General features: G+C 44.6%; 1 protein-coding gene across 1 annotated transcript in view; it reads right to left on the bottom strand.

Annotated features, from left to right (window-relative positions):
* The window catches only part of SIPA1L1 (signal induced proliferation associated 1 like 1), a 340556-nt gene that overhangs the window by 13535 nt on the left and 300630 nt on the right, over window positions 1-26391 (bottom strand). The window contains exons 15-20 of the mRNA XM_081100632.1: window positions 24191-24315; window positions 21655-21717; window positions 21117-21235; window positions 17717-18159; window positions 5255-5494; window positions 3530-3695 (exon numbers count right to left, since the gene is read on the bottom strand). Of these exons, the coding sequence (XP_080956758.1) occupies window positions 3530-3695; window positions 5255-5494; window positions 17717-18159; window positions 21117-21235; window positions 21655-21717; window positions 24191-24315 (1156 nt within the window). The remainder of the gene's footprint in view (window positions 1-3529; window positions 3696-5254; window positions 5495-17716; window positions 18160-21116; window positions 21236-21654; window positions 21718-24190; window positions 24316-26391) is intronic.

Below are 26391 nucleotides of genomic sequence, written 5' to 3' on the forward strand. Positions count from 1 at the left end.
ATGTATGGGCTTGCCCAGAAAACGGAGCTACTGTGATAAACACTTTGTGAGGCTTGAAGTGGAGGGAACTTGGTCTGGAAGTAACGATTTCTCTTCTCACTGCAGAGTGGGAATCAGAGGTTATAAAGCTTGCCAACTGCAATTAGAAAAAAACAACAAACCAAGCAGGTCACCTCTCCTCCATCTGCAAGCTCCAGGACCATCACACAGGCTCCTGCCTATCGAGTCAGATCTTGGATCTCCATTCAAACTCTGCTCAGTCTTTGCTGGGGCCTCTGGGTTCAGCAGAGGGATTTCCTTTTCCTGTGCGTATTCCCACCCTGATGGTTTTACAGGAGGGAAATTTCCCACCAATTCCAGTTTCAGTCTCATCAGAAAATACTGGTGCACTTCAGAGCAGTAAGCACTGCCTGGAAGAGGCCCTTTGAGCAGCGTGCTTTATTATAAGGTCTAACATCCTGCAGGAAAGGGAGGCCGGATAGGAGACGGAAGGAAGCCATCGGCCCAGGCCCAGAGGCTTTCTGCGCATTAAGAGTAGCAGGACCTAGTCTTGTCCAAACTCGTGAGGGTGGTTCCTCACCCCATCCCCCCTTCAATTCCAGTCTTAAAGGTGCACACACCTCTGGTTGCGGCAAGCGCCCCCTCTACCTTCCTGGCAGGTCAGGCCTGAGACTGCCGAGTGGCCCCACCGAGGGCTGCCGGCCCCTGGGAAGAACCTCACGGAGTTGACGGCTGACTGGGATGGGATTGAGAGCATCAGGCTGGGGGTTTCCAAGCTGTGCTCCCAGGAGCCTTCAGGGTTCATCACAGCATTATTGCTTGTGGAGAAGAGATGTTCAGGTGGGACCCAGGGCCATGACACCCACCCCTCTCATCAGAGAGACCCTGCGTTCTCATCCTACATATTGGACTTCCACATATACTTTTATTCAATAAAAGGATTTTTGTGCTTTAAAATCATTTGGGTGCCACTGACATACTCTGGCCTTCTATTTCAAAGCCTAGGAACACAGCCTGGAGAGGTGGCGCCTTGCTCCAGGTCAGTCTGCTGTTCTCTCACTTCTGCAGCCCTCCTGGCTCCCAGTGAAATGGGAGCACCCCCACTTGTAACAAGCAGGTGTCAGGTCTTCCTGAACCCTGGAGCTGTGTGAGGCCTCTTCCTTTAGTCTGTGCCTGAGTACTAGCAGGACTATTGGTTTGCACTATTGTCTGTTCACTTGCCACTGTATGCAGCCCTCATAGAAAATAGGGGTATTCATCCAGCCGGCGTGGCTCAGTGGTTGCGTATCCACCCATGAACCAATAGGTCACAGTTCCATTCCCTGCCAGGGCACATGCCCGGGTTATGGGCTTGATCCCCAGTAGGGGGCATACAGGAGACAGCCGATCAATGTTTCTCTCTCATTACTGATGTTTTTAGCTCTTTCTCCTCCCTTCCTCTAAAAGCAAATAAAAACATTTAAAAATTTATTTTAAAGAAGCGTTGATTAAAAAAGAAAATAGGGTTATCCCATCTCTGCCTGCCAAGGAGGTTTCTTGCTGGCCAATAAAGCCAACGTGGTGTGAGTGGCTCCAAGGGTCACAGCCTGAAGCCGCCGCTCCTGGCATCTGGAGCCTGACGCAGTGGCCTGGAGCCGTGAGCCGGGTGTAACCTGGAAGGTTCTCAAGGGCACACTGTCCTTCCTGACACAGCAGAGCCACAGGCATTTAGTCAGTCTCAGAAGACACACAGAGCTCCTTAGCTGAGCTCATCTGAAACCAAACCAGAAAGGATGGGACTGGAGAGAAAACAGGCTATTTCCAGCTCCTGCTTCCAGCCTTTTTATAGTAATAGTTTCAGCAGAAGGATTTACTTTTAGAGGGTCTGACAGTCACATAATCACAGCTTAAAGAACGTGCACCCCTGTTTCAAATAGGAATGTTAAAGTAATTCATTTTGGAAATGAAAGCTAAGACCTAAAATAACAGCAAAACGGACATTTGCTTTCAATTACTTCCAGCGCAGGAGTGAATCAGAAGAACGCGAGCGTTAAACTTGCCCCTTTCCAAAAATGTTACACTAAGACTTGGAGGACAGATTTCTTTCATGGCAAGTTTTACTCTCCTCTAAATCAAAGGAAAAATGTAAAATAATTTTTATTTTTAAACTGGTCCTTAAGCATTTAATACACCTCATTGGGTTTTGATGGATAGAGAAATTTCAAGTGCTATCTTTTGTGAGGTTGCTAAGGAAACGGTTTGTACCCCGGGTGATGAGTCAGAACTGTTAAGTGCTGGCTTATAGAACAGAAATCAAGAATGGCAAATCTTTAAAATGATTTATGATCTTAATGTTTATGTTAATAAATCATTTCTTTTGCAAAACTCAAGAATGGGCTTTGGAGTCCACCTCAGTGCTGTCGATGTTGACTCGATAAGTTTAGGAGGTGTGTCTGGCCCGCCTGGAGGAAAATGCATGTGTGCTGAGAACGCCGAATGGGACGCGACCACTGGGCTCCTGCAGGGCTTGCTTCCTGCTTCTGGTCACAGTCTGCGGGTGGTGAGTAGTTAACAGTCTAGCTTCCATTTTTAATCAATTCTCATAGTCCTTAAAAGAAGCTTGCCAGTCACGTCAAACAGACTACAAATCATTCATCTAAGAACCTGGTGAACAGAACACGACGACGTTCACTGCCACCTTCCTGGGTAGATGCCCTTCTCCTGGGACTACCCGCTACTGCAGACAGAAGTGCCTCATACTCACAGTGAATACCTTTGGGCCCCGCTCAACACACACGGGCTCCGAGCCCTGAGTGCTGTTCACCTCAGGGGACAAGAGCAGAGAGTCCAAGCTGAGGTGAGTGGAACAAACCTTCCACATGGCTATGCAAAGGTGCAGCCACTGACACACAAACCAGTTCTAAGCAAATGGGGAGGGGGAACGGGTTCTGGGACTGGATGGGCAGGGTCTGGGTTCTAGAGAAGGCCCTGCAGCCTGGACTTCTGAGAGGGAGGGAGAGGAGGCTTTATGAAGTGGAGAGAGCCTGGAGGTTCTGAAGGTGAGTGTGCAGACCATTTGCTGGACTAGAGCACCCAGGGTAGGGCCAGAGTTGGGGCAGAAGCAGGCCAAGGTGCAGAGTGTTGCGGGCACACAGGAAGGGGAGCCCTTTGGATAGAAGGCACTAAAGCCCTTAGAGAAAAATGTCCGTCTGACGAGGGGCCCCAGATGCCCTGTGGAGTTCCGAGGAACAATGGCACTTGGAGAGTAATGTTCAAGGAAGAGCGGCTTGTGCACCGAGCAGGGAACCCTGGGAGAAGAAAGAACCCTGGGGGTAGGACAGGCTGACATCCACCCAGACTAAAGGGATGTCGCTGCAGGAACAGAACATTTGGAAAACACTGTGAGCTAATTATTGGGAAGATTGGGTGATGGTGGGAAGAGGTTTCGATGGGGGGGAGCTGGGAACCACCTTTTTGGAAGGAGTAACTGGCGAGCAGCTCCGGCCCGTCTGGCCTCTAACTGCTATTTGCCCCAAGCTCTGTCTTGTACCTTAAAGTTCTTCTGGGATTCGGGAGTTGGGCTTTCAAGGTCGATGAGTTTCTTGAGATCCTCCTCAATGGTGGACTTGGAGGCTGGCTTGGGAGATGCTCGGAGGTCCCTGGTGGAGGCCCGCAGCCTGGCGTGGGCTATTTCATTGCCATCACTCTGATGACGCCTTGAATAAAGGAGAGAGAGATGGCATGAACTGAATCAGTCCAGTGGACCCAAGGTCACAGTGGGCTGGGAAGGATCTAAGTCATTAGAGAGATGTTATAGGAGAGAAAAGAAGAATAACTGCTGTTCAATTACATTGGAAACTACTCAGATAAGTAATTGTTAAAGAAATGAAACCAATTTGAAACATAAACTAAGAAGTCTGATGAAAAAAAATCATTCTTTTACAGGAAACAATTAGCTCTACCAAGCCAAAATTAGCAACAGACTTTTTAATAAAAGACATAGGGTATAAATCCCAAATGCAATCTTTGTGTAGACAAAAACAATGTAATTGAATGAATCATTTATTCTTTTTTTGCTGTACTACTTTGTAAAAAGTCCTTTATCGTCAGTCCTTTATATATATGTAGTCACTTACTTTCTAATGTTCCCTCTGGTGCCTCCTGGCCCAGTTAAGAACCAGATGGGAAGGCTGTGATTAATGCCATCAAAGGTGGTGTGGGAGGGTGGGGATCTTTGCACCAGAGGGATGATTTTTCTGAAGTGTGTTCTTCAGACATACCATCTTCCCTCTTACCCGAGGTTTTGCTTTCTGAGGTTACATTTACTAAGGGTCAACCATGATCCAAAAGTATTAAATGCAAGAATCCAGAAATAAACAATTCTTGTTTTAAACTCTGTGCCATTCTGAGTGGTGTGAATGAAGCATGTACTTCCTGCCCGACACGTGAATCATCCCTTTGTCCCGCATATCCCCAGATGGGTACACTACCCACCCATTAGTTCCCTCCTAGCTGCCCCAGTTATCAAATCGTTATCACTGAGAGACCACATTCACATAACCTGGTTACAGTATGTTGTTATAATTGTTCTATTTTATTATTAGTTATTGTTGTAACTCTCATACTGTGCTTAATTTATAAACTATCAAAGGTATGAATGTATAAAAAAACACCCATAGTATATACAGGGTTCGGTATTACCTGCAGCTTCAGGCATCCACTGGGGGTTATGGAACGTATCCCCCATGGATAAGGGGATACTAATATACTGTTTCCTAGGAGATCTAAGACTCTCAAATCTGAATATACTGTAATACATCTTATTTAAGGAATGGAGTGGGAGAGATAATTTAAGACAAGTTTTACTTAGAAAAAATAAGTGCTGCTCAGTGATTAGAACTTCGGCCCATGCACTGAATGCTCATGCGTTTGACTCCTAGTCGAGGGCACATACCTGGGTTGCAAGTTCGATGCCCTGCCATGGTTGGGGCACAGGCGGGAGGCAACCACATGAGTCTCATGTTGCTGTTTCTCTCTCTTCCCTTCCCTCCCTCCCTTCCTTCTAGTCTCTCTGAAATTTAATGGAAAAAATATCCTCAGGTGAGGATTAACCAACATAACAACAACAACAACAATAATCATAATCTCCCTACCAAATCAACTCTTCCCTACTTCCCAGCCTGGCTACCTCGGCCACAGAAAATTGCCTCAAACTTTCTGTTCTCTGTCATGTTACAAGCAAACCACCCAGTAGGAGAAACAAAAGAATTCTTACTTTCTTGTGTCCATAAATCCCACAGAATTTATGGTTCCTTCGGGTTTTTTCCATCCAATCAGGTACTTGCTGGTTGCGCCCTGGCGAGGGTAGAAAGTCCTAGGACCAGACGAGGAGGACGAGGAAGAGGAGAAGGAGGGTGCGAGCTGCGAGGAGGCGGCCGGATGAAGCTCTTCCTTAGGGGAGCTCCGGGCACTGGTGAAGACGACAGGGCTGGCAGAGTGGCGGGAGCTCATGGTGCTGAGGAGAGCAGGGCGAAGACAAGGGCCACGTGTGCGGGCGTGCACTGGGGTCAATTTATCAGCGGGGGTGTCATCTGGACAGGGTTACGGTGGGTTAGGAACAACGGCGATTTCATGGAACATGAATGGGGGTGGCCGGCCGGCCTTCCGGCTCTCTCTCTATAATTTAAATGTCTGCTGTCAGGGTGAAAGGTGGTCAGGGGCGTCAGTCTGCACTTTACATAAAGAGTAGGATAGTGAGACTTTGAAACACACTGGCACCTCTTAGGTTTGCTACAGGTAAGCCTACAGGAGGCAAGTGGGGGCACGCCTGCCGCAAAGGCCTTGTGTCTTGCTTTCCTCAGAACCAGGGGTCATGGCGACGCTGCCAGGCCCACGCGGAGAACAGGAGAGGAGACGGGTCAGGCGTTCAGCTTACACTCACATCCCAGGCCCAGGGCCACACTGAGGCCTCCCTAGCCACGGCACCCGCACGAATGCTGACTCTAGAAAAAGCTGTTCATCACAATGAGCTTTCTTACACTGCACACAAAACCCACCCCAACATGGATTAAAGACTTAAGTACAAGATCTGAGCCCATAAAACTCCTAGAAGAAAACAATAAGAGGTAAGTCCCCTGACTTCAGTCTTGGCGATGATATTTTGGATTTGACAGCAAAAGCAGAGGTAACAAAAGCAAAAACAAACAAGTGGGACTGCATTGATTTAAAAAGCTGCTTATAGCAAAAAATACCATCAACAAAATAAAAAGGCAACTTACAAAATGAGAGATAATATCTACCTATAAGGGTTAAAATCCCTGTACCATGGTATATACATCATACAACTCAACAGAAGAGAAAAACAAATCGATTAAAAAAATGGGCAGAGGATCAGAATAGACATCATTTCCAAAGACATGCAGATGGCCAACAAGTGCATGAAAAGATGCCCAGTGGCACTAACCACGAGGGAAATGCAAATCAAAACCATAATGAGCCATCACCTCATACCTGTTAGAATGGTCATTATCAAAAAGACAAGAAATAACAAATGTGGATGTGGAGAAAAGGGAACCATTATGCACTGTTGGTGGGGTTGTAAATTGGTGTAACCACTATGGAACACAGTATGGAGGGTCCTCAAACAGTTCCTCAAAAAATGGAAAATAGAACTAACATATGATCCTGCAATCCCACTTCTGGGTATTTATCCAAATAAAACAAAAATACTCTCTTGAGATCTCTGTGCCCCTTGTGCTCACTGCAGCATTATTTACAATAGCTAGGACATGAAAGCAACCTAAGTGTCCATCAATGACTGAATGAATAAAGAAAATGTGGTATATTATATACACAAAATAGATTATTCAGCCATAAAAAAGGGAAAATCCTGCCATTTGCAATAACACAAATAGACTTTGAGGGGATTATGCTAAGAGAAATAAGTCAGACAAAGACAAATACTGCATGATCTCACTTATACATGTAATCTAAAAACCGTATTGGTGATTGCTAGAGGTGGGGGAGATGAAAGGGTGAAGGGGGTCAAAAGGTACAAACTCCAGTTGTAAGATAAGTAATGTACAGCAAGTGACTAAAAATAAAAGTTAAAAGCTGTTCATCATCAATATATTTCAAAACTAAAGTCCATAGAACTTAAGGATAAGGCTACTCCTTATACTTTTAAAACTCAGAAAGGCAGAATACTAGGGGTGAGAGTTTAAGTTGAGCACAACCTGAGGGCCTTTAATTGAGGATTTCCGCTTCCCTACCCATGATCTCACAGGACCCAAGTTCACATTCCAGGAGTCCTGCTGAGTTCTCCAGCTCAGGCTGGGACCAAAGACAGCTGACTCTTTAGGATGATGGACTTGCTTACTAAGAGTTAGTTAAGAGGATGTGGCCTCAAAGCATCCCTCTGCTGCAGTTTTATTCATCAAAAACTGATGGTCCTGGTCTGAACAACGTGCGGACTTTAGCTAATAATGACATATCACTATGGTGTCCTCAGTGATGACAAATGCACTACAGTCACGTGGGAGGCTGGTAAGGGGCCCAGGGAACTCTCTTTACTACCTGTGCAGCTTTCTGTAAACCAGAAACTATTCTAGAATAGAAAACTAAGGGGGAAATACATAAAGCAAAAAAGAAAAGAAAAATAAACAAAACCCCCTGCACTCTAATGGTCCTGAGATAGCACATACAGCTGAAAAGGATCTGAAACTCCCACCTCAGCCCTTACATAAAAATCGTTTCCAGCTGGATTGTGTATTTACATGTAAATCTACAGATTCTGGACTAGAATGTGGAAGAACATTTTTCTGATAGAAGCAGAAGTTCTTTAATGGGATCATAAAGGAAAGGACTGCCATTAAAAGAACTTCTATTCATCTAAAGATAAAGAATAGGAGAACATATAGGGTGTCCCCCAAAATGTATACACACTTTGAATAATTATTAATTCCAATGGGCTAAATCTGAAAAGAAAGAAACATCTATTGAGCTATCAGAAAAAAGTGTGTATACATTTTGGGGGGACATTCTGTATGTAAAATATATATCCAGCCATGGGCTCCTATCTAGAATACAGAACTAAGACAACCCAATAGAAAAATGGGCAAAGATTTGGTAGGATTTTCACAAAAGAGGATAGCTAAAAAAATAAACACTGGTGCTCAGTGTCATCAGCTATCAAGAAAATGCAAATTACAGCCACACGGAGGGACCACTGCATACCCAGCAGCATGACTAAAATTACCGACTTAAAATATTAAGTGCTAGAAAGGATGTGAATCAATTAGAACTCTTATACATGACTAGTGGGAGTGGTACCTGTTTCAGCCACTTCAGCAAACTGGTTCACAGTCTCTGTGACAACTGAACGTTGTGTGTGTGTGTGTGTGTGTGTGTGTGTGTGTGTGTGTGTGTATCTCTTACGACTTAGCAATCCCACTCCTAGGTAAACACCCAAAAGAAATCCATACATACCGTGTACCAAATATCACATATAAGAATCTGTGATATCCTCAAACTGGAAACCCTCAAAATGTTCACCAACAGTAGAGTGGATAAATGAGTTGCGGTGTTTCCCACAATGTAATTATGCTACAGCAATGAAAACAAACTCATGCTACCTGCATGAGTCTCACCAGCATAAGGCTGACTTGAAGACACAGGCACAGAATAAAACATATGGTGTGATTCCTTTTCTATAAAGCCCCAAATTGGTATCCCGAGCCTGGGATTTTAGGAGTCGGGGCTGTGTTTACACTGGGAGGAGGCGGAGTGACTGGGGAAGGTGTGGGGGAGGAAGGGTGTTTGGATGTCGGGAATGTTCCAGGTCTTGATCTGGGTGGCGACTGTGTGGGTATGTCTGCATTGTGAAAAGTCATCTTGATGGACACTCATGCATGCACGTTGTACCTCAGTGAAATCACACCCACAAAATTAAAGCAAAAGGAGCTCGAGGGGGAAGGAAAAATCCCCTCACAATCTCTCTCACATACATTGAAAAGCAGTGCAATCTCATTTAGCTTTTACCTCTTGGTAACAAATTATCCCACTTGTCTGCTTTTGAAATTAAAAGGGAATGCAAAACCCTTGCATAAGTGCAGTACATTAGGTCAGTAAGAACAAAATAATAGCAGGTTTCTGCTACAGAGAGAGACTGAACGGGTACGGTGACCCAGAAGTAAAAAGGAAGAGGGACAGACACATAAAGACGGAGGCAGGCAAACTCAGAGGGGTGACACGGGAGACCAGGCTAACGTCCACACGATCGACACAGGCAGAGGCTTCCGCAGTGCTGGGAGTGCAGCCTTGGGGACACTTTAAAACAATGACAGGCTTGTGGCTTCTGTTAGCTACTTAGTGGCAAGATCCAATCTTTGGTTTGCCGATTTTTTCACCTGATATACCTACCCCATTCACATTTATAACACGGATGTGGCGATGCCGTGGTTAGTGTCTGAAGCAGATTTCCATACTGTGAAATGCAAAGAATCAGGGTCTAACGTACACATCTCTCAGCGTGGATAGTCACGTGCTTGCTTTACCTGCCTTGATTAGTATCCACAAGTGAGTGCAAGCGTGTCAGAATGACTGGAGCTGGTTCTCACACTTTAAATAAATGTTAAAATAGAAATGATAGGACCCCACCCGAATTCTGACTGAGTAGGCTGGGTGGGGTGCAGCGACATGAAAATTTGCACTTCTAAGGCGTGCCCGGCTGATGCTGTGGTCCCTGACTCATGCTGAAAACCACTGTACATTTGAATTGCCCATATTTTATCTTTCTCAGCAACAAGTATCTTGATATGATAACATCGGTATTCAAAACCCTGAGGCTTTCAAAGCCTAAATGTTTGGTCGGAACAGAAATAATTAGCCATGAGAATAGAAAGTAGGTTGTATCATCTGTTAACTTACAAATCATTCCTCCATGTTTTAAATAGCTATGCTGGCTTTAGCCAAATGCATACACTGCATAATGGGGAAAGTTATAGAAAAGGCTTAGACATGTAAATGGGAAGAGCAATAAATAAATAAATAAATAAATAAATAATGTATACAGTGTTTGGAGCTTTTCCCAAACATTATTTCTCTGAGAGGAAGAGACAAAACAACGAAAATGACATTGTCAGCTTCATACTTTCAAAGGGGAACTGTGTGGCTGGCCTGTTTCATTCTCTTGGAGATTTCCTGGTAACACAACACAATGCGGTGTTACCCACGGCAAGTTAGGTCTCGCTATAGGGACTGTGTGAGACGGTGACGGAACAGGAAGAGACAGCAACAGGTATGTCTGTGTGGAAACCACAACCTCTGCTCTTTTCTCGTTATATCAAAAGTGCATTTAGCCATGAGCACAACCAAACTGGGGAAACCACTAAAAATTTAGTCAGGGTGTTCCTGGATTCCACAGGAGGAGGCTGGCTTTACGCTTTATAAATGACAAGACGTTTGTTTCCACTTTCCTGAAACTGGAACAACCTTAGGTGCATTTGGTCATTCCACAACATGAATTTTGAAAAGGAAGAGCAGATGCACACACATACATGATACCCCACAGAGAAAAAGGAGAAGAGGCAATGAGGTAACTGAGGCTCTGGGACAACCTGAATCCATCCAAACTGCTCATCTTAACCTGGTGAAACCATGAGCAAATGCACCGCAGCTGGCTCTATTACAGGAGAGGGCGCAGAAAGGGCATAAGGACATGGCAGTGTCACTTGACAAAAGAAGTCATACACCTACCTGGGGACCCTGCACACGGGACAGGGCAGCCGAACATTAAATCTGAGCCCTGAGTACCCAAGCTGTGAAGGCCTGGGAGCTGATCTGCATCGTCACGGAGACCACCCTCCAGTGGGAAGCACCTGCTAGCCACTGCTGTGCTGCTGACAGCCACCGAGGGAAACACTTGGAGTCACCTGCCGTGCAGGTAGGACACAAAGGAATGGATTTCAGTCAGGCTGGGCCTGCTAAGGGGGAGAGTGGCGATTAGTCACCTGCCAAATGGCTGTGGCAAAGGCTGGATGGTGGCCTATACTGAGGGGAGGAAGCTGTAGGGTTTCCTGTGATTACTATACAAACAAGCAAGCCTTCGGGTGACAGATAATGTGGAGGATAATGACTGAGGAGGTCTGTGGCTTCCCACTGTGTCCAGCAGTTGCCTATTCTCTCCAATACTGGGCCCTACAATTTAGGAGGGCTCCAGAAGACACTAATTCTAAGTGATTAGGGAGAAAAGAAATAAGTTAAGTCAGAATGATTAAACTGGCAACAGGACAGCCAAATGATCACAGTAGAGAAAACTGCTCATCTGTCACAGGGAGATAGTTACTAAGTACAAGAGCACACTACTACATAAAGCACAGGAGATGAGGCTATGCATATGCAGAAGAGGCCTCAGGGGTCACTGTGGACCACAGCTGAATGCATCTGTAATGCTGAGCTACTTAGTAGGAAGCTACCAAGGATAACGATAAATATTACCATTTTATTAGGAACAGCTGAAAAGTGTCATGCCCAGGTTTGGCATTTCAAAAGGATAGAGAAAACAAAGAAGGAAAATTGAGAAGCAAAAATCCTATCCTATATAATAGAAGGCTAATATGCAAATAGACTGAACGGTGGAACAACCGGTCACTACGACATGCGCTGAACACCAGGGGGCGTGCGTGGAACATGGCGGGCATTGGCAGCGGTAGGATTGTGGTGCAGGTGAGCGGGGGCGCCTGCCCAAGGCAGGGCGCAGGTCGCTGTCATCGGGGTGAGCCTCTGGTGGTTACTGAAAACTCTTTGCTTGCACCTGCTGCCGGCACCCAATGCCAACCCCAATCACCCCTCAGGGCTTTTCTACCTCCCCCTGCTCCTGAGGGACGACCAGGGCAGCAGCTGCCACTTTCACCTGCTGATGGCGATGGCCCCACTTGCACCCACTACTGGCGCCGGCACCAATCATTTCACGCTTTCAGCACCTGGGAGGGGTGGCGGCAGGAGCAAGGTTGCCAGCAGACAGGGGACCCTGAGCCATGGCGGGAGGGGCCGGGCGGGGGCGTGGAGGATGGGCTGAGACCCACACCTGTGCCTACCACAGTCTTGTGGCCCACAGTTCCTTTCAAGGTGCATGAATTCCTGCACTGGGCCCCTAGTCTATATAATAAAAGCCTAAGAGACCCTTAGAGTGGAACAACTAGAATGATGGGTCACTATGATGTGCATTGACCACCAGGGGGCAGACGCTCAATGCAGGAGCTGCTCCCTGGTGGTCAGTGTGCTCCCACAGGGGGAGCGCTGCTCAGCCAGAAGGCAGGCTCAAAGCTGGAGAGCATAGCAGTGGTGGCGGGAGCTTCTCCCACATCTGCGGCAGTGCTAAGGAGCAGCGAGCAGGCAGATGCTAAGGAGTGAGTGGTTCTGGACTGCAAGAGGGCACAGGCCGGGCTGAGGGACACTCCCCCCGACCCCCCACCCGCGCACAAATTTCATGCACCAGGCCCCTAGTATGAGTATAAAATCGGTTACATAAAAGAGAAGTTGAGGGAGATACATATTTGTCAAAGAGAAAGTAGCTCCATAACTGCATTAAGGTAGGCAATGGAGAACTTAAAAAAAAAAGGCAGAAAACCCTGTCTTAAAAGGATATTTAGGGTTTGCAATACATTTGACAACTATTTTTACTCTCAACAAACACATAAAAACCACCACTGAATAAGTGGACCAGGTATTATTAGATTAAGGATCAGGGACAAGCTCGGTGGAACAGCATCACTGCCTAAAGGCAGCATCACTGGTCCAAGACTTGGACCTGGATCTCAGCATCCAAATCTACATTCCCTGTATTTCTCTCTCCACTTGCCTGGACATGGAGGGCTATTACAAAGTTCCATTCTTTTTTAAAAATTGTTTTCCAATGGGCTTTGACCTGGTGCCTACAGATTTCGTATCATGTTTAGAAAAGATTCAGCCCCTCAAAACCATTAATTCTTTCTTAATTGTATATTTAAGCTACAGCTAGAGGAATTTCAAATAGGTAGACATGGGACAAAATTTTGAAGAGGAAGAGGACTTTAGTACTAAAATTACTTAGAAAAGTTTATGCAACCTCTCTTCTTAAGAGCATCCCATAAGAAGCAATGGGATAGGTGAGGACGTTACAGCAGAGCTAGGTGTAACATCCTTTTAAGCAACGGATAAATTCTCATCTGGGTAGGATGGCTTACATATGACAAGGGCGAACTCTGTCCTTTCAGAATCCTTCTGGTCTGATGATGGAATGGCATCTGGAGAATCGGGGCTTTCCTTATCCACTGAATAAATGGATTAGTTGCTCCACAGAACAAAGCAATGTTAATTCTGCTGGTGAGTCCTGCATCATGCAACCTGACATCTGTGGCTTGACCGAGGCCTCATTCTCTCAATGCTCACTTGAAATTTCAACTACAGTGGTTCTGTTTGGTCATCTTTGAGGTTAGCTAGACACCACTGAAGTTCTGGATAAAATAGTCACCCACTCCCCTGAGCCAGAAGAAATGGGGACAGAAAGCTTAGGACAGATCACCTGTAGTTCTGCTGCAAATTAAAACAGAATCCTGCCTGTTAACTGTGTGCAGAACCACGAGGCAAAAATGACCCATGAAAATGATCCGTAGATGTAAGGCGAGCTAGGCTCCCCCCCCCCCCCCAACACACAGGTTGAAGAGAAGTCCTGGGCTTGTCATTTCAGAGGCTACACTCTTCAATTATGAATTAGCCCATAAAACTTGGAAAAACCATATTCTCACCTTAAAAAATATAGACGAGAGGCAAGGAATTGTAAGCAATTAAAAAAAAAATTCCAGGAAGAAGAGATTTAAGAGAGAAATGTTAAAGACAATGGAGTAATTTCTGAACAAGAAGGAAGGCACATATGCAGGAGGCCAAAGAGGGACGTCTAACCACCCAGCTGTACCCACACACAGAGGCACACACAAGACATGCCTGTGTGTTCACGTAAACTAAATATAAAGAAGTCCTTCTCCAACCCTCCTCTCAGGAAGCACTGGGTTTTTCTGGCGTGAATAGTTAACTTATTAGGTTAACCGGAAAAAGCACACCCCTGAGACTGACCTGCACTGACCACTGTGGGCAGGCATTCTCCTGGCCTCTCGCCCGCCCTCCAGGGAAGGTCAGACACTGACTGACTTCTATCCAGATTGGGCTGATGTGTGCATATAAGCTGTGATAAAGTCCCTCCTTATGATATTTTCAGATTAAAAAAATTCTTACATAGAAACGACTACTAAAAAGTCAGGCTGTGCAGGACCTTATGTGTCCTCTCACATACACCTATCTGCAAAAGCGCTGCAGCTCTCTGCCAATGCTGACCCTTCTGCACAAAAAGCTTTGCAATGTAATAGTGGTTTCCAGGAGTCAGGAACTGGAGATTTATGCTACATTTGAAATGGTTTATTAATTAAGGGCCTTGAGTCATCATGCAAAAAATGGGGACATTAAGGAGAAAGTTATTCCTATTTGCTCAGCAAAATGAATTGAGCAACTATTATTAGCTCACAGTGGCACACGCTCTGCAAAGGTGTTCAGGAAGCACATACTGGGTGGGAAATCCTCTTGAACTGGACGGCAGTAAGGTGTGTATGTGATCACAAAGTGGGTACTAACTGGCTACCTGAGGGGCCTATGGAAGCACGAGGAGGCAGAATGGCTGGCTAACGCGGTGGGTGCAGAAGTCTGGGCACTCAGCCAGGTCAGGTGAGGACGTTACAGCAGAGCTGTGTATATGCAAGTACGTGGTGGGGTTTCTAGCTTTAAAATGTGTATTCTTTAACCTCGTTCTAACACTGGCAATGCCACTGGTTACCAGGACTAGACTAGGGAATCTCTGGTCACCACACAAACTGGCACTGCCTACAGCCAAGATCAGAATTCCGGCAAAAGAGTGACCCAGTTGGTGAAAGTGTATTAAAGTTAGAAGTATCTTCGCCTCTCCTATGCTTACCACAAATCATTTTACTGTGTGATTCACTTTAAAACTAGAAAGTGAAACAGCTACTTAAAAAAAAAAAAATAAAACCTCCCCTAACTTTCCAAACCCTACAGAAAACACTTTTTTTTTTTTTTTTTTTTTTTTTTTTAGGGAGCAACACTTTAGAGCAATTAATAAACTTTTTAATTGTAGAAAGTTGGTGTGTATGGCTTCTCTTAATGACATTCGACTAGAACAATCCTATGCAATTACCAACCTACGTTAATGCAGCTCTCATGGGGCGCCACAAAAAACCCTGCACAATCGTCAACAGGGAGACTGGAGGACAGGGTGGGCAGGAACACAGCCCAGGGAGAAACACAGTGGAGCTTAATCACTGTAATTTGGGTTTTGTCACCAAGTCCCAGGTACAAGCGCTTTCATGCACTGTCAAGGGACCTCCCTGTTAATTGCGGCTCCTGTCTTCCAGGGACCACACACTCTAATTTGCAGTGATTCTGGTTCCTCCAGCGATGTGCATTTGGTGGCTACATCCCCCTTTCCTCCAGAAAAGGCTGGCTGCTGAGGCTCTGATCATCCAGCTCGCTCTGCCACCTTCAACAGACTGAAGTCACACAGCATCCCGTTTACCAGAGTCGAGAAACGACTGTGACTCCACCTACAGTGGATGGGAGGCCCAGCCACCATCCCTGCAAGGCTACATCCTTCCCTTCTCCAGTAAGTTTGACTTTCAACACGAGAGTTATTTCTACAGAATGATTTAAGTAATTTCTGCATGGTCAGTCTAAAGCAGAAAATGTGGGTAATCCTCAGAGGTGGTCAGGCTGTCCTGGTCAGCACATTCAGAACATGCAATCCCAGGTGCCTGCTTTTCAGGGGGACTTTGTAGAGCCCCTGGGATTCGTCGGATTGGTTAGATGGCGCGGCCGATGTTTTGTGCTTTGGCTTTGGAGACTTAGCCCTTTCCAAGCCTACTCCATGCCCACGCTGTACTAGGCAAGACCTTATGACTGATTTTCTTCCACCATCAAATCAGAGCAGAGATAGGGACCCAGATGGAATATCATTCTTAAAAAGGACACCCTCCTTTCAAAACAAAGAACTGGAAACCAAAGAAACAAGAGTCGATCTAAACCGAGAAACTATTCTGAACTCAAAAATGTTCCAAGTCAATGCAGCACAGGCTATAGTTAATGGGATGATGGCACGTGTCAAAACACAGCAACTGAATGCCCTAACTCTGAGCCCCAGGATTCTATATATTACTATGGTATTTGATGCCTAGCTTTCTGTTCTGCTTTTCCAAACACTTCCTCAACCCACTGGACGCACCAACATTCTATTCCCTGGACTGTGGGAAGGTAACTGAGTGCCTGGCACCCCAGACTGAGACTGCTTTGCCAATTCCTTTTTGTGTGGGGCCACGTGTTTCTAGACCTACCACAATAAACAGAAACAAGCATGTGAGATGCTGGGCCCACCTGGAATTTACTAGATGGGAAGCTCAAGAATCTTATCAGTAACAATATAGAGACAATGAGAGAACTGAATATTTAACTGATCAAGTTAAACAAATCCAAATTAAGTGGAGGTTATCTGGAGTTTCCTGACAGATCTTGTGCTTGGATTCCCATTCGAAAAGTAAAACTAAATCCAGCTTCTTTGCTATTTTTTTCTTTAAGGCATAATAATAAAAGAGGCCCAGGCAAGGTTAGATGCTGTCCTATAAGCTGATCAATGACTGACAACAATAACAGGTAAAGGAGAAACTACCACAAAGATCACCAGCCCCGTAAAGAGACCAATGGAGCGTTTCCTCCCTGAAAGCAAAAATCCTTCCATTCTTTGGATTTTAGGCTCAAATCTAAAAGAAGAGATAAAAATTGGTATTAATTTTGCCTACCTAAGAATACAGGGGAATATGTACTTATTTTGAAAGGTAGATGGTATGTCTAATTTTAGCTACACTTTTCTGATGTATATCCCCCACCCTCAACCACATAACTATCAGGAGCCAATTAACGGAAAAAAATTATCATGTAAACATGGGGTTAAGTGATCTTCTCTGGGAGACAGGCAATGAAAAGGGTGTGTTCAGCATCGTAAATAATGCCATGTTAGGCCTTTTTAAAAATACGGTCAAGATTTTCTTTTAATATCTTCAAAAGACTGTTCTAGTCTACTTTCTCCATCACTAGCTGAAAGCCCAAATTACAAAATTCTTCTAATTCTGGTACAAAGGAAATTTTTCATAAAATCAAAGACAACTTTACAAAGACTGAATCTATAAACTTTCTCACAGCTTAAACTAATGTGTTAGGCCCTGGTCAGTGTGTTCGGTGGTTAGAAAGTGGGCCCTGCAGACCGAAGGGTCGTACGTAAGATTCCCAGTCAAGCGCACGTATCTCGGTGTAGGTTCAACCCCTGGTTGGGGAGGTACCTTGATTGATGTGCCTCTCTCACATCAGTGTGTTTCTCTCTCTCTTCCCCGTTCCTTCCAATCTCTCTAAAAATCATCCTCAATGAAAATTAACTGCCTACCCCCAAATAATAATGATGATAATAATAATAATACTGTGGTAGAATTGTAGGAAGAGTATTTTGGTGCCAATTAAAAGGCACTAAATATGTAATAATAACTGCCACTGCATGGAACACCCCTCTATACACTATAGAGCCAAGTGAAGTGGGACAAGGCTGGGCACTCGATTCAGGACGGGCTGGGAACGGGGCACAGGAAAGGGCAGTTACCTCGTGTGGGAAGCAGCATCGTTGATGCTGAAAGTGCTGCTCTCCCGGGTCAGAGGGCTGGAGCCGGCCTGGCTCTTGCTGTGGATGTCCAGGCTCAGGGAGGACTCTGCTTTCCGGTCCAGGCCGTGGCTCTCAGCCTCTAACGTCCGATCCACCATGGAGATGACCTCGCTGGAGCTGTGCCACAGGGGGGCCACTTTCTCCTTGCTGGGCCCCGAGCGAGGCGAGGCCGTGGCGGCCCCCAGGGAGGCGCTGCTGCCGTGGCTGGGGCCGTAGGAGGTGGTGTCGATGCCGCTGTCGGCAGAGGTGCCCTGCAGATAGTTGTAGCTGTTGAGCTCGGACTCAGTGCGGTCCCCGTCATACCACTTCTCGTCACTGTGGGCGCTGGACGCGTTGCTGGAGAGGGTGTTGCTGCTGGAGTGGCTCGAGTAGTGGCTGTCAGGCTGCAGGGGAAACAGAGTTACTCACGGGCAGGCTCTGCCTCGTGAACACCAGGAAAACAACAGGGAGAACGACCCGCAGTGTGTCTAGTGATGGGTCCAAGGCCAAAGGTTCTAATGGTGGGAAAGCGAGGTCCAGCTGGAGGGGCCTGGACAAGCCCAGGCGAAGGCTCGATGGCAGAGAGCGCTGGAAATGGTTTCTTAAGAACCCACTTTTCATTTTTTCACTTATGCCAAAGCATGAACAGTACTGAGGTCCTTTTAATTCGAAAAAAATCTAAATTGTTATTAGTCTTCAATATTTTAATCCTAAAATAGAAAAAAATGACACCTCCAAAAGGCTTTAAAGTTAGAAGAGACCTACTGTGCTCAGAGTAAAGAGAAGGCAGAACCTAAGACTTATTCCTAAAGAGAGCTCCCCAGTGCGCATCTATTTAGGAGATAGCTTTCTGAGGAGGGCTCAGAGGTATGATGTATACAGAGGTGCCAAGTGAATTCAATGGGGGAGGCTGGGAAGTCGAGAGTAACAGTCTTTTCAACAGACGGTGCTGGGACACGTGGATATCCACAAAGAATTAAATTGGATCCTTTCCACATAGAAAAATAAACTCAAAAAGATCAAAGATGTAAATGTAAGAGCTAACACTGTAAAACTCTTAGAAGAAAACATAAATGTACATCTTCATGACCTTGGATTATGCAATGGTCTCCTAGACATGACCCCAAAAGCACACAAAAAAGAAAAAAAATTGATAAACTGGACCTCATCAAAATTAAAAAACTTTTATGTTTCAAATACCCTAATTAAAACATGGGCAAAGGATTTAAATGGGCATTTCTTGAAAGATGATATACAAATGGCCAACAAGCACATGAAAATATACTCAGCATCTTTAGTCACTAGGGAAATGCAAATCAAAACCACATGAGATACACCTCACACACAGCGAGATGCTATACACAAAGGGGCAGACAAGAATGCTGGCTGGACTGCTGGTGGGAATGGGAACTGGGGTCGCTGATGTCCAACAGCTCAGTCCCACTCTGTGTCGACTCAAGAGAAATGAGGACATGTTCACACACCACTTCCATGTGCATGTTTACAGCAGCGTTATTCATGAAGCCAAAAGCCAGAACAACCCAAGTGTCCACCGGCTGATACATGGATAAGGAATTGTGGTATTTCTAGACCATGGACTGTTATTCCGTCATACAAAGAAATGAAGTACTGACATGTTACAACATGTACGACTCTTGAAAACATTATGCAAAACTGAGTGAAAGAAGCCAGACATAAAAGGCCACACATTCTGTTCCACTCGTGTGAAACGTCCAGAACAGACACTTCAACACGGACAGAAAGTAGGTTCGTGGCTATCGAGAGCTTGGAGGGGAGGGAAGAGTCAGGGCGATGACTGAGGTACAGGGTTTCTCTGGGGTGATAAGTTTTCTAGGGTTGGATGGTGGTGCTGGTGGCACAACCCTGTGAATATATTAAAAAACCATTAAACTGTACACTTTAAATGAGTGAATATTAAGGTATGTGAATTGTATCTCAATTAATAAAATGAGTACAGAACCCTTTCTACACAGTGGCTTACTTACTTAGAATATTTTGTAGCTTACCAAAGAAATAAGATTTCCAAGGATAGCTGAATAAAACAGGATTTTAAGAGAAAAGTGGAGAAGGAATTGTGTGTGTGTGTGTGTGTGTGTGTGTGTGTCTGCTGAGGATAGCGGCAGGAGGAGGACACTCAAGTTTCATTTCAAAGTGCAAAAATAAAGCTCTCTCCTTAAACAAGAATCAATCCCAGTTATTTTACTAGTTTTTCGCAACAACGTTTGTGTTACAGACCTTCATTTATTTTTAGTATTTGAGGGCAGAATTTCTCAGCCCTGCACCTGTCTGTGGAATTGGCAGCCCCCAGGCACGTGTGGCCACTGTGACCCTTACACGTGGCAGCCTGCACTGAGATGGGCTGAGAGTGAAAAGTACGTAACATATTTCTGCAGAAACAGTACGTGAACCACATTGGAATTTTAAGTTTTCTAGTGGTCAATTTTTAAAAAGTACAAAGAAACAGGTGAAATTAAGTTTAATATGTTTTCTCTAACCCAACCTATCCCAAATATTATTTTACCATGTAATCAATATACCGATTAGTAATGAAGGTGCGGAAATGGGCAGATTGACTGGGGCAATCTCCCATTTATAAGCAGAACTGTGACCACATCCCGTCTCGTCAGTATATCTCTCCACACAGCCTGTGTGAGTGCTTGCACACACGTGCTCCCCTCTTGTGTTTTTAGCTCCCATGTTCATTTCATTAGAGCAAAACTGAGAGGAGCCCTCTCATCTCTGAGCATCTTGTAAGTTAGTGAATATGAGACAGTCTTTCCTCACCCTATTGAATGACATAAATATAAACACACATTTCAGTGGGCAGACAGACCAAAGAGACCAACTGCACTGAAAGGGGGGGAAACGATGACCTCCATTCCCCACTCTACCGGTAAGTGATAAGGAACTGTGTGCCACGATGGTGAAGGACAAAATGTGTGCAGCTCTGAAAGATAAGAGAAGCAGTAGGGGAAGCTGTCAGGAAGTTGTCTGTTCAACCACACCTCATGCTTGCAATTGTGTAAACAAGTAAAGTCCATTTCTCACACACTTCAATTCATAACATTTTAGGACTGTTTGTGATGGATCATCTGGCCTTTCACCCAGATGATGGGGTGGCAGGTGCATACCAAAGAGGAATTTCAATTTATCTCAGAGCACCCTTGTTGGCAGCAGAAAGCCCACGGCCAGGACAGCAAAGGCCCCCTTCTGCCAGAATGACTTCCTCTTTGACCACGTGGGAGGAAGAACAGAGCAGACCTGTACCATTTTCACAGCCATCACAAGGAAGGTGCATCGCTAGGCACGTACCACTCCTATTATTTTACAGTGAACTTACATGCCCCTGTTTGTTCGGAGACAAGTGAACCACTGGATCCTGCCGCATCAGCCTCCCACTGGGGCTCTCTCGGAACGTGGGCAGTACCTTCGATACTGCTGGGAGGTGGCACGTCGGCTCTGCAACACAGCACAGGGCATTATGGTGCGGGCCGAAGCAGACCCAAGCACATGTCGACAAATGAAGACAGCTTGCCACGGCACCTCAGAGCTCACTGACCAGCAAACTCTGAATTTCAGCAATAAGCTTGTTGAGAGTTTACACAATAGACAGCATGTCAGAAACTAAGTGGCTGATGGGTAAAGCTTGCAGCTGGTGACCACATGAGCAGAGCCAAGTACCACCAAACCAAAGGCCATGAACAACGCGGCAAAGTTAGAAATCAACTTTTGGTTTGGGGAACAGTCTAAAATACATGGATTGAATTTATGAGATTCATTCACTGCAAAGTGTAGCTAACCTAGCTTGGTCTACATTACCTAGACAGGCATGGATGCAATCACGTGTTACTTACCATGACACCTTGGAAATATTTTACCTGTATATTCATGCTGCTCGAGGAAAAAAGAATTGAAATCCTGAGGTCCTCTATAACTGTAAGCTAAGCACAACAGAAAAGACACACAGCAACTAGTTTACTTAAAACAATTGCTTCCTTTTGGAGTCCACGCTGGCGTTCATGATGGGGTTCCAAAGGTGCAAGGTAAGTGATTTTACTTCTTTCACACACTGCTAGCTAACAGCAATGATTCCGGACTTCGGCAACACCATTCCTAACACATAATGGACTGGGCAACATACCCTTTTGCTTTGATTCTCAACCATTTCCAAAAGCAGAGGCACAGAAAAATGAACAGCCACAGAGATAAGTGAGTTCATTAAGCAAGCTACACTCCTCGTCTCCACTGGGGCACCAGTTCATAGCACACTGATGTACAAAGATGGTGGGTGGGGGGTGGGTCTGGCTTACAAGCAAGACTCTCCTCAACATTGTCAATGAGTGACCTGAAAATCATTAATTTTGTTCTTACGAACTGAGTGTGTAAAGGTCAAGCCTTTACACACTCAATACAGTGCAATGAGTAACAAGACATAATTATTTTTGTCAATTTCTCCCTAGCATGGCATAACTAAGCCCCCGAGTGTCCTTCTGAGGTTCCCATTAGAAAAGGCTGGTTTAGTCTTCTGGAATGTAAAAACGTACACAAATTTATTTTATTTTAACATTTTATTTCAAGCCTTAGATTTTGAATAGAGAAAGGCCCCACTTGGTGAAAAGGCTCTTCTGGCAGGCTCTAGGGCAGTGATGGCAAACCTATGACACGCGTGTCAGAGGTGACACGTGAACTCATCTTTTTGGTTGATTTTTCTTTGTTAAATGGCATTTAAATATATAAAATAAATATCAAAAATATAAGTCTTTGTTTAGTATGGTTGAAAATATCAAAAAATTTCTATATGTGACACAGCACCAGAGTGAAGTTAGGGTTTTTCAAAATGCTGACACGCCGAGCTCAAAAGGTTCAGCATCACTGCTCTAGGGGTATCTTGCAAAAAAAAGGTATATCTTACTAAAAAGATGAACAAGTGAGTTAAAAGGATTCATCCATATTAATTTCAGAGTCTTATCTATTAAAAGTGGGATGCCACTAAACTAAAGGGGATGCAAGAACAAAAGGACTAGAGGGAGGTTTCTGTGCAAGAATGAATACAGTCTAGGACGAACCTTATAATTACCCTTTCCTTTCCTCACATGGCTTCCCATGAGTAGGAAGTGACACTGAACGCTGCACAAAGGGCTTGCTGGCAGCTTTGTTCAAAGCGTGCACCAGGAGCCAGAAAAAGCTGCTGAAGTCATGATGAAGAAGGGATCCTTTGCGCACGTGTCGTTACCAGCTCCACAGTATCAAAACATATGGGCTTAAACACATTCTGCTAAGAGCAGAGCAGAATATGCTCAGGTTTTCTGTGTGGTGGGTGGGTGGGATGAGAGGGGGAGGGACAGATGGCTTCAATAACCAGGCACATTGCACTGAAGTTATTGCAACAAAGCATATCTTTAAAACCTAGGAATTATATTTCTTTTCCCCAACGTGTGTCTTAGCTCAATACATCTCCACTTCCTTCTATGTTCGTGGTTAGTGCCTTTACACAGGCATAGTCATTAAAACAGAATGAGACAGACAATGCATTTTCTGGGAGGATAAAAAGGTGGGGCTCTGTCTTAAAACGTATCTTTTTTTCAGACCTGAAATGTATTTGTTTTGAATCTCACACCCCTGGTAATGCTACTAAAAATAAGATAAAGGAAAAAAATACCTGTCTAGATTCAAGACCCTGATGTATCAGCTGTGTTGATACTAAAAATCTATGATACTATTGTGTTGAAACTTAATCATGTTTCACAGCAAAATTTTATTGTATCAACTCATGTAATGGTGTCATTGCAGCAACTACAAATATATACAGAGAAATATATGCATTAGGAAACCAAATGAAGGCTCTCCTGCAAATCTTCCCCATCCAGCTCTTTGTCCTGCTAAGACATGTCCTTAGCTGGCAGCTTAATAGCAGAGGAGGGGAAAAAAGCATATAGGGGAGGAAAGAGATACTAACCATGCTACACATGTGACTAAGCAACAATTGTATCTCTTTCCCACTTTGTACATAGTTTTTAAATTTTTATTTATTTATTTTGAACTCTTTGTAAGAATACCAACAAATCTTTCAGGGCACTTGTAAGAGGCAAAAACAAAAAGACAGATGAAAGGGTTGGGAGATACTTAGGACATGTGGTTTGGCAGTCTGGCAATTTAATTTGGTTTCTGAAAAAAAATAATTCCTATGTCATTTCTATTTTTAGATTTAGGGTCATTTAGAATTCCTTGACTTTTCTCTCAGGTCTTATTTGTTGCTTTCACTTATACATAATCTAACCAAGACTTAACTCTCATTCACATTTATTAACCAGGGCTATATTATATAACAGAATGCTTTGATGACATCATCAGGAGGACGCCCAAGTCACCTTGGTATAAAAGCAACTAGCTTTTTGTAGAAATTTAATTACTTACCCATCTGGTCGGCAATGCTATCCTCACTTCTTTGCCAGCTGGGTGTGGATTTTCCGCTGCCACCAAGATCTGCCTGGGTGTTCTGCCTGTCAATGGAGGCTGGGGATCTGCGGCTGACTCCAAACCTGTGGTGATTTCCCCAAACAAAGGCAAAGAGGACATCAGAAACCTCACCCATAAAGGGAAGGAGTCCTGGGTGTAGTGAACCTCACTCTAAGGACAGGTACTACTAGTTTCGCTTGCCTGTCTGTACTTGTGCAGCCAGCCCCGTGCATGTGAATGTGGATGCCGGAACTGTGTTTGCTGTAGTCAGTTCAGAAAGGTATGTAGGTTAAGCATTTAAACTGTAAACAAGGCCAGGAGCCATCAGGACGGAGCTAACTTAAGATAAACAGAGTAAGAAACCAAAGTCTTCTAGCCCTTGTGTAGCCAACCACAGGCTGTCACTCACACACAGCCAAAGGGAAATTTTCACCATCCCAATGTTCCATGTGTATCTTCCGACTGGTACATGTCAGGGGTTTCTCGTAACTCAGTAAACTGCTAAATCACTAAATAACTAAATCTGCTAAATCATTCATTCTGGGAACTAGTATTTTCTGAGCACTCTAAGGTCTGAAAGACAAACACTGCTATCATTTATGTAGAGACCACTTTCAAAATAAACTGCCTTTGGGGAGGGCTACTTACAAGTAGGTAAAGTGGCTTTTGTAAAGGCAATTGTCTATTTCTGGAAAGACTGTTTAGCTATTCAATCAGCCAGTTTTATTTTTCCCAGTGTAGAACCAACATATAATACGTGATTAAAGCGTGCACCTTGATGAGCACTATCAGCAGCGTAAATCCTGCCTGAGCCCAGGAAAAAGGGCCAGAGTGTAAAATTCAAACGTTCATGTGGAAATTTACAAATTTGTGTATGGTTAACTAATGAACTTATACAATGAAAGACTACACAGGGCCTGATGGATTGATGCATATGACAGATGTCTTCTTTACTACAAACTGATAGATGCCTGGGGAGAACAACCACGTGGTGCTGGTGGAGTCAAGTTCTGGCTTTCCCACTCCAGATTACTTAAGTGTCAGCTTCATTTCTTTATTTGAAAAAGAAGAAGAAGAAGAAGAAAAAAACGGCAATTCCATTATATGGATCCAGGGAGGAAAAGCTCGATGAAAGCATTTGCAAAGTAAAGAAGGCTACAACATATTTTCGTAAAACTCCTCCAATACCATCTCCCTAGTTGCTTTTGCATAAATGACAATTGTTTAGACTCAATCACAAGCCTCACTAAACAAAGTTACCTCTATTGTAAAAACCAAAAACCTTGATTTAGGAAAAACTCAATAACTGTGCATTTACCAAAGAAAAAAAAAAAGCATTCATTAATTATGATCTTTGCCCTCTCCTCCCTAAGTAGGGTGCTTCTTTAGTTCAGAACAGTGAAGATCCTCGAAATGGCCCTATGATCCTATTCTAGATTTGCACTAAATTACAACTTTTTCACAAAGGCTCAGAGACTGCGATTTTGCTTTTACCTTTTTGGTAGCAGAGGCAACTAAGGACCTTTTAGGTTAAACCTCTGAATTTAAAGCCGAGTGTTTTTCTCGCTATCTGGTTTCAAATAACGTAAGGCTGTCTTTAAATTCTGCCTTTAAAATATTTTCATCCCACGGACTTTTAATTTCAGTTCTCACACATACTCATTGCGTGCAGGGCACCAGGGACACAAGGACCCTACTCCTGAGGAGCTCAGACAAACCTGTTCAAGCTGTGCCTCTTTTCGAAGCTTTACTCCACTTTTGTTTGGAGGAACACTGAACGCTGAAGGCTCAGATTTGGAGGAGTTTTTAGTAATCATCTGGCTGACACATGAAGCATGTTCAGTGACCAGGAGCCTGTCCACTGCTCTCCGGAGCAGGCTCACGGCTTTGAATAGCTCCCTCATAAAGGCCTGGAAACTTCTCTGTAACTTTCATTTATTGGTCTCTGTCGCCCTCACAGACAAGTGCAACCCTTCACCTAAGATTGCCTCCTCGCCCCCACAATTCTGACCTTCAGGTTGTACATCCCTAGAGATGTTTCTCACACCGGTCTCCAAATTCCTCATTTACCCCTCCTTCCCTCCCTCCCTCTGGACATGCCCTACCCTGTTAACATTCCTCAAAGTGTGTGGCCCCAAAACAAGTCCCCAAGGGTGGCA

Source organism: Myotis nattereri, assembly GCF_964212035.1.
Source record: "Myotis nattereri genome assembly, chromosome: 1".
NCBI lineage: Eukaryota > Metazoa > Chordata > Mammalia > Chiroptera > Vespertilionidae > Myotis > Myotis nattereri.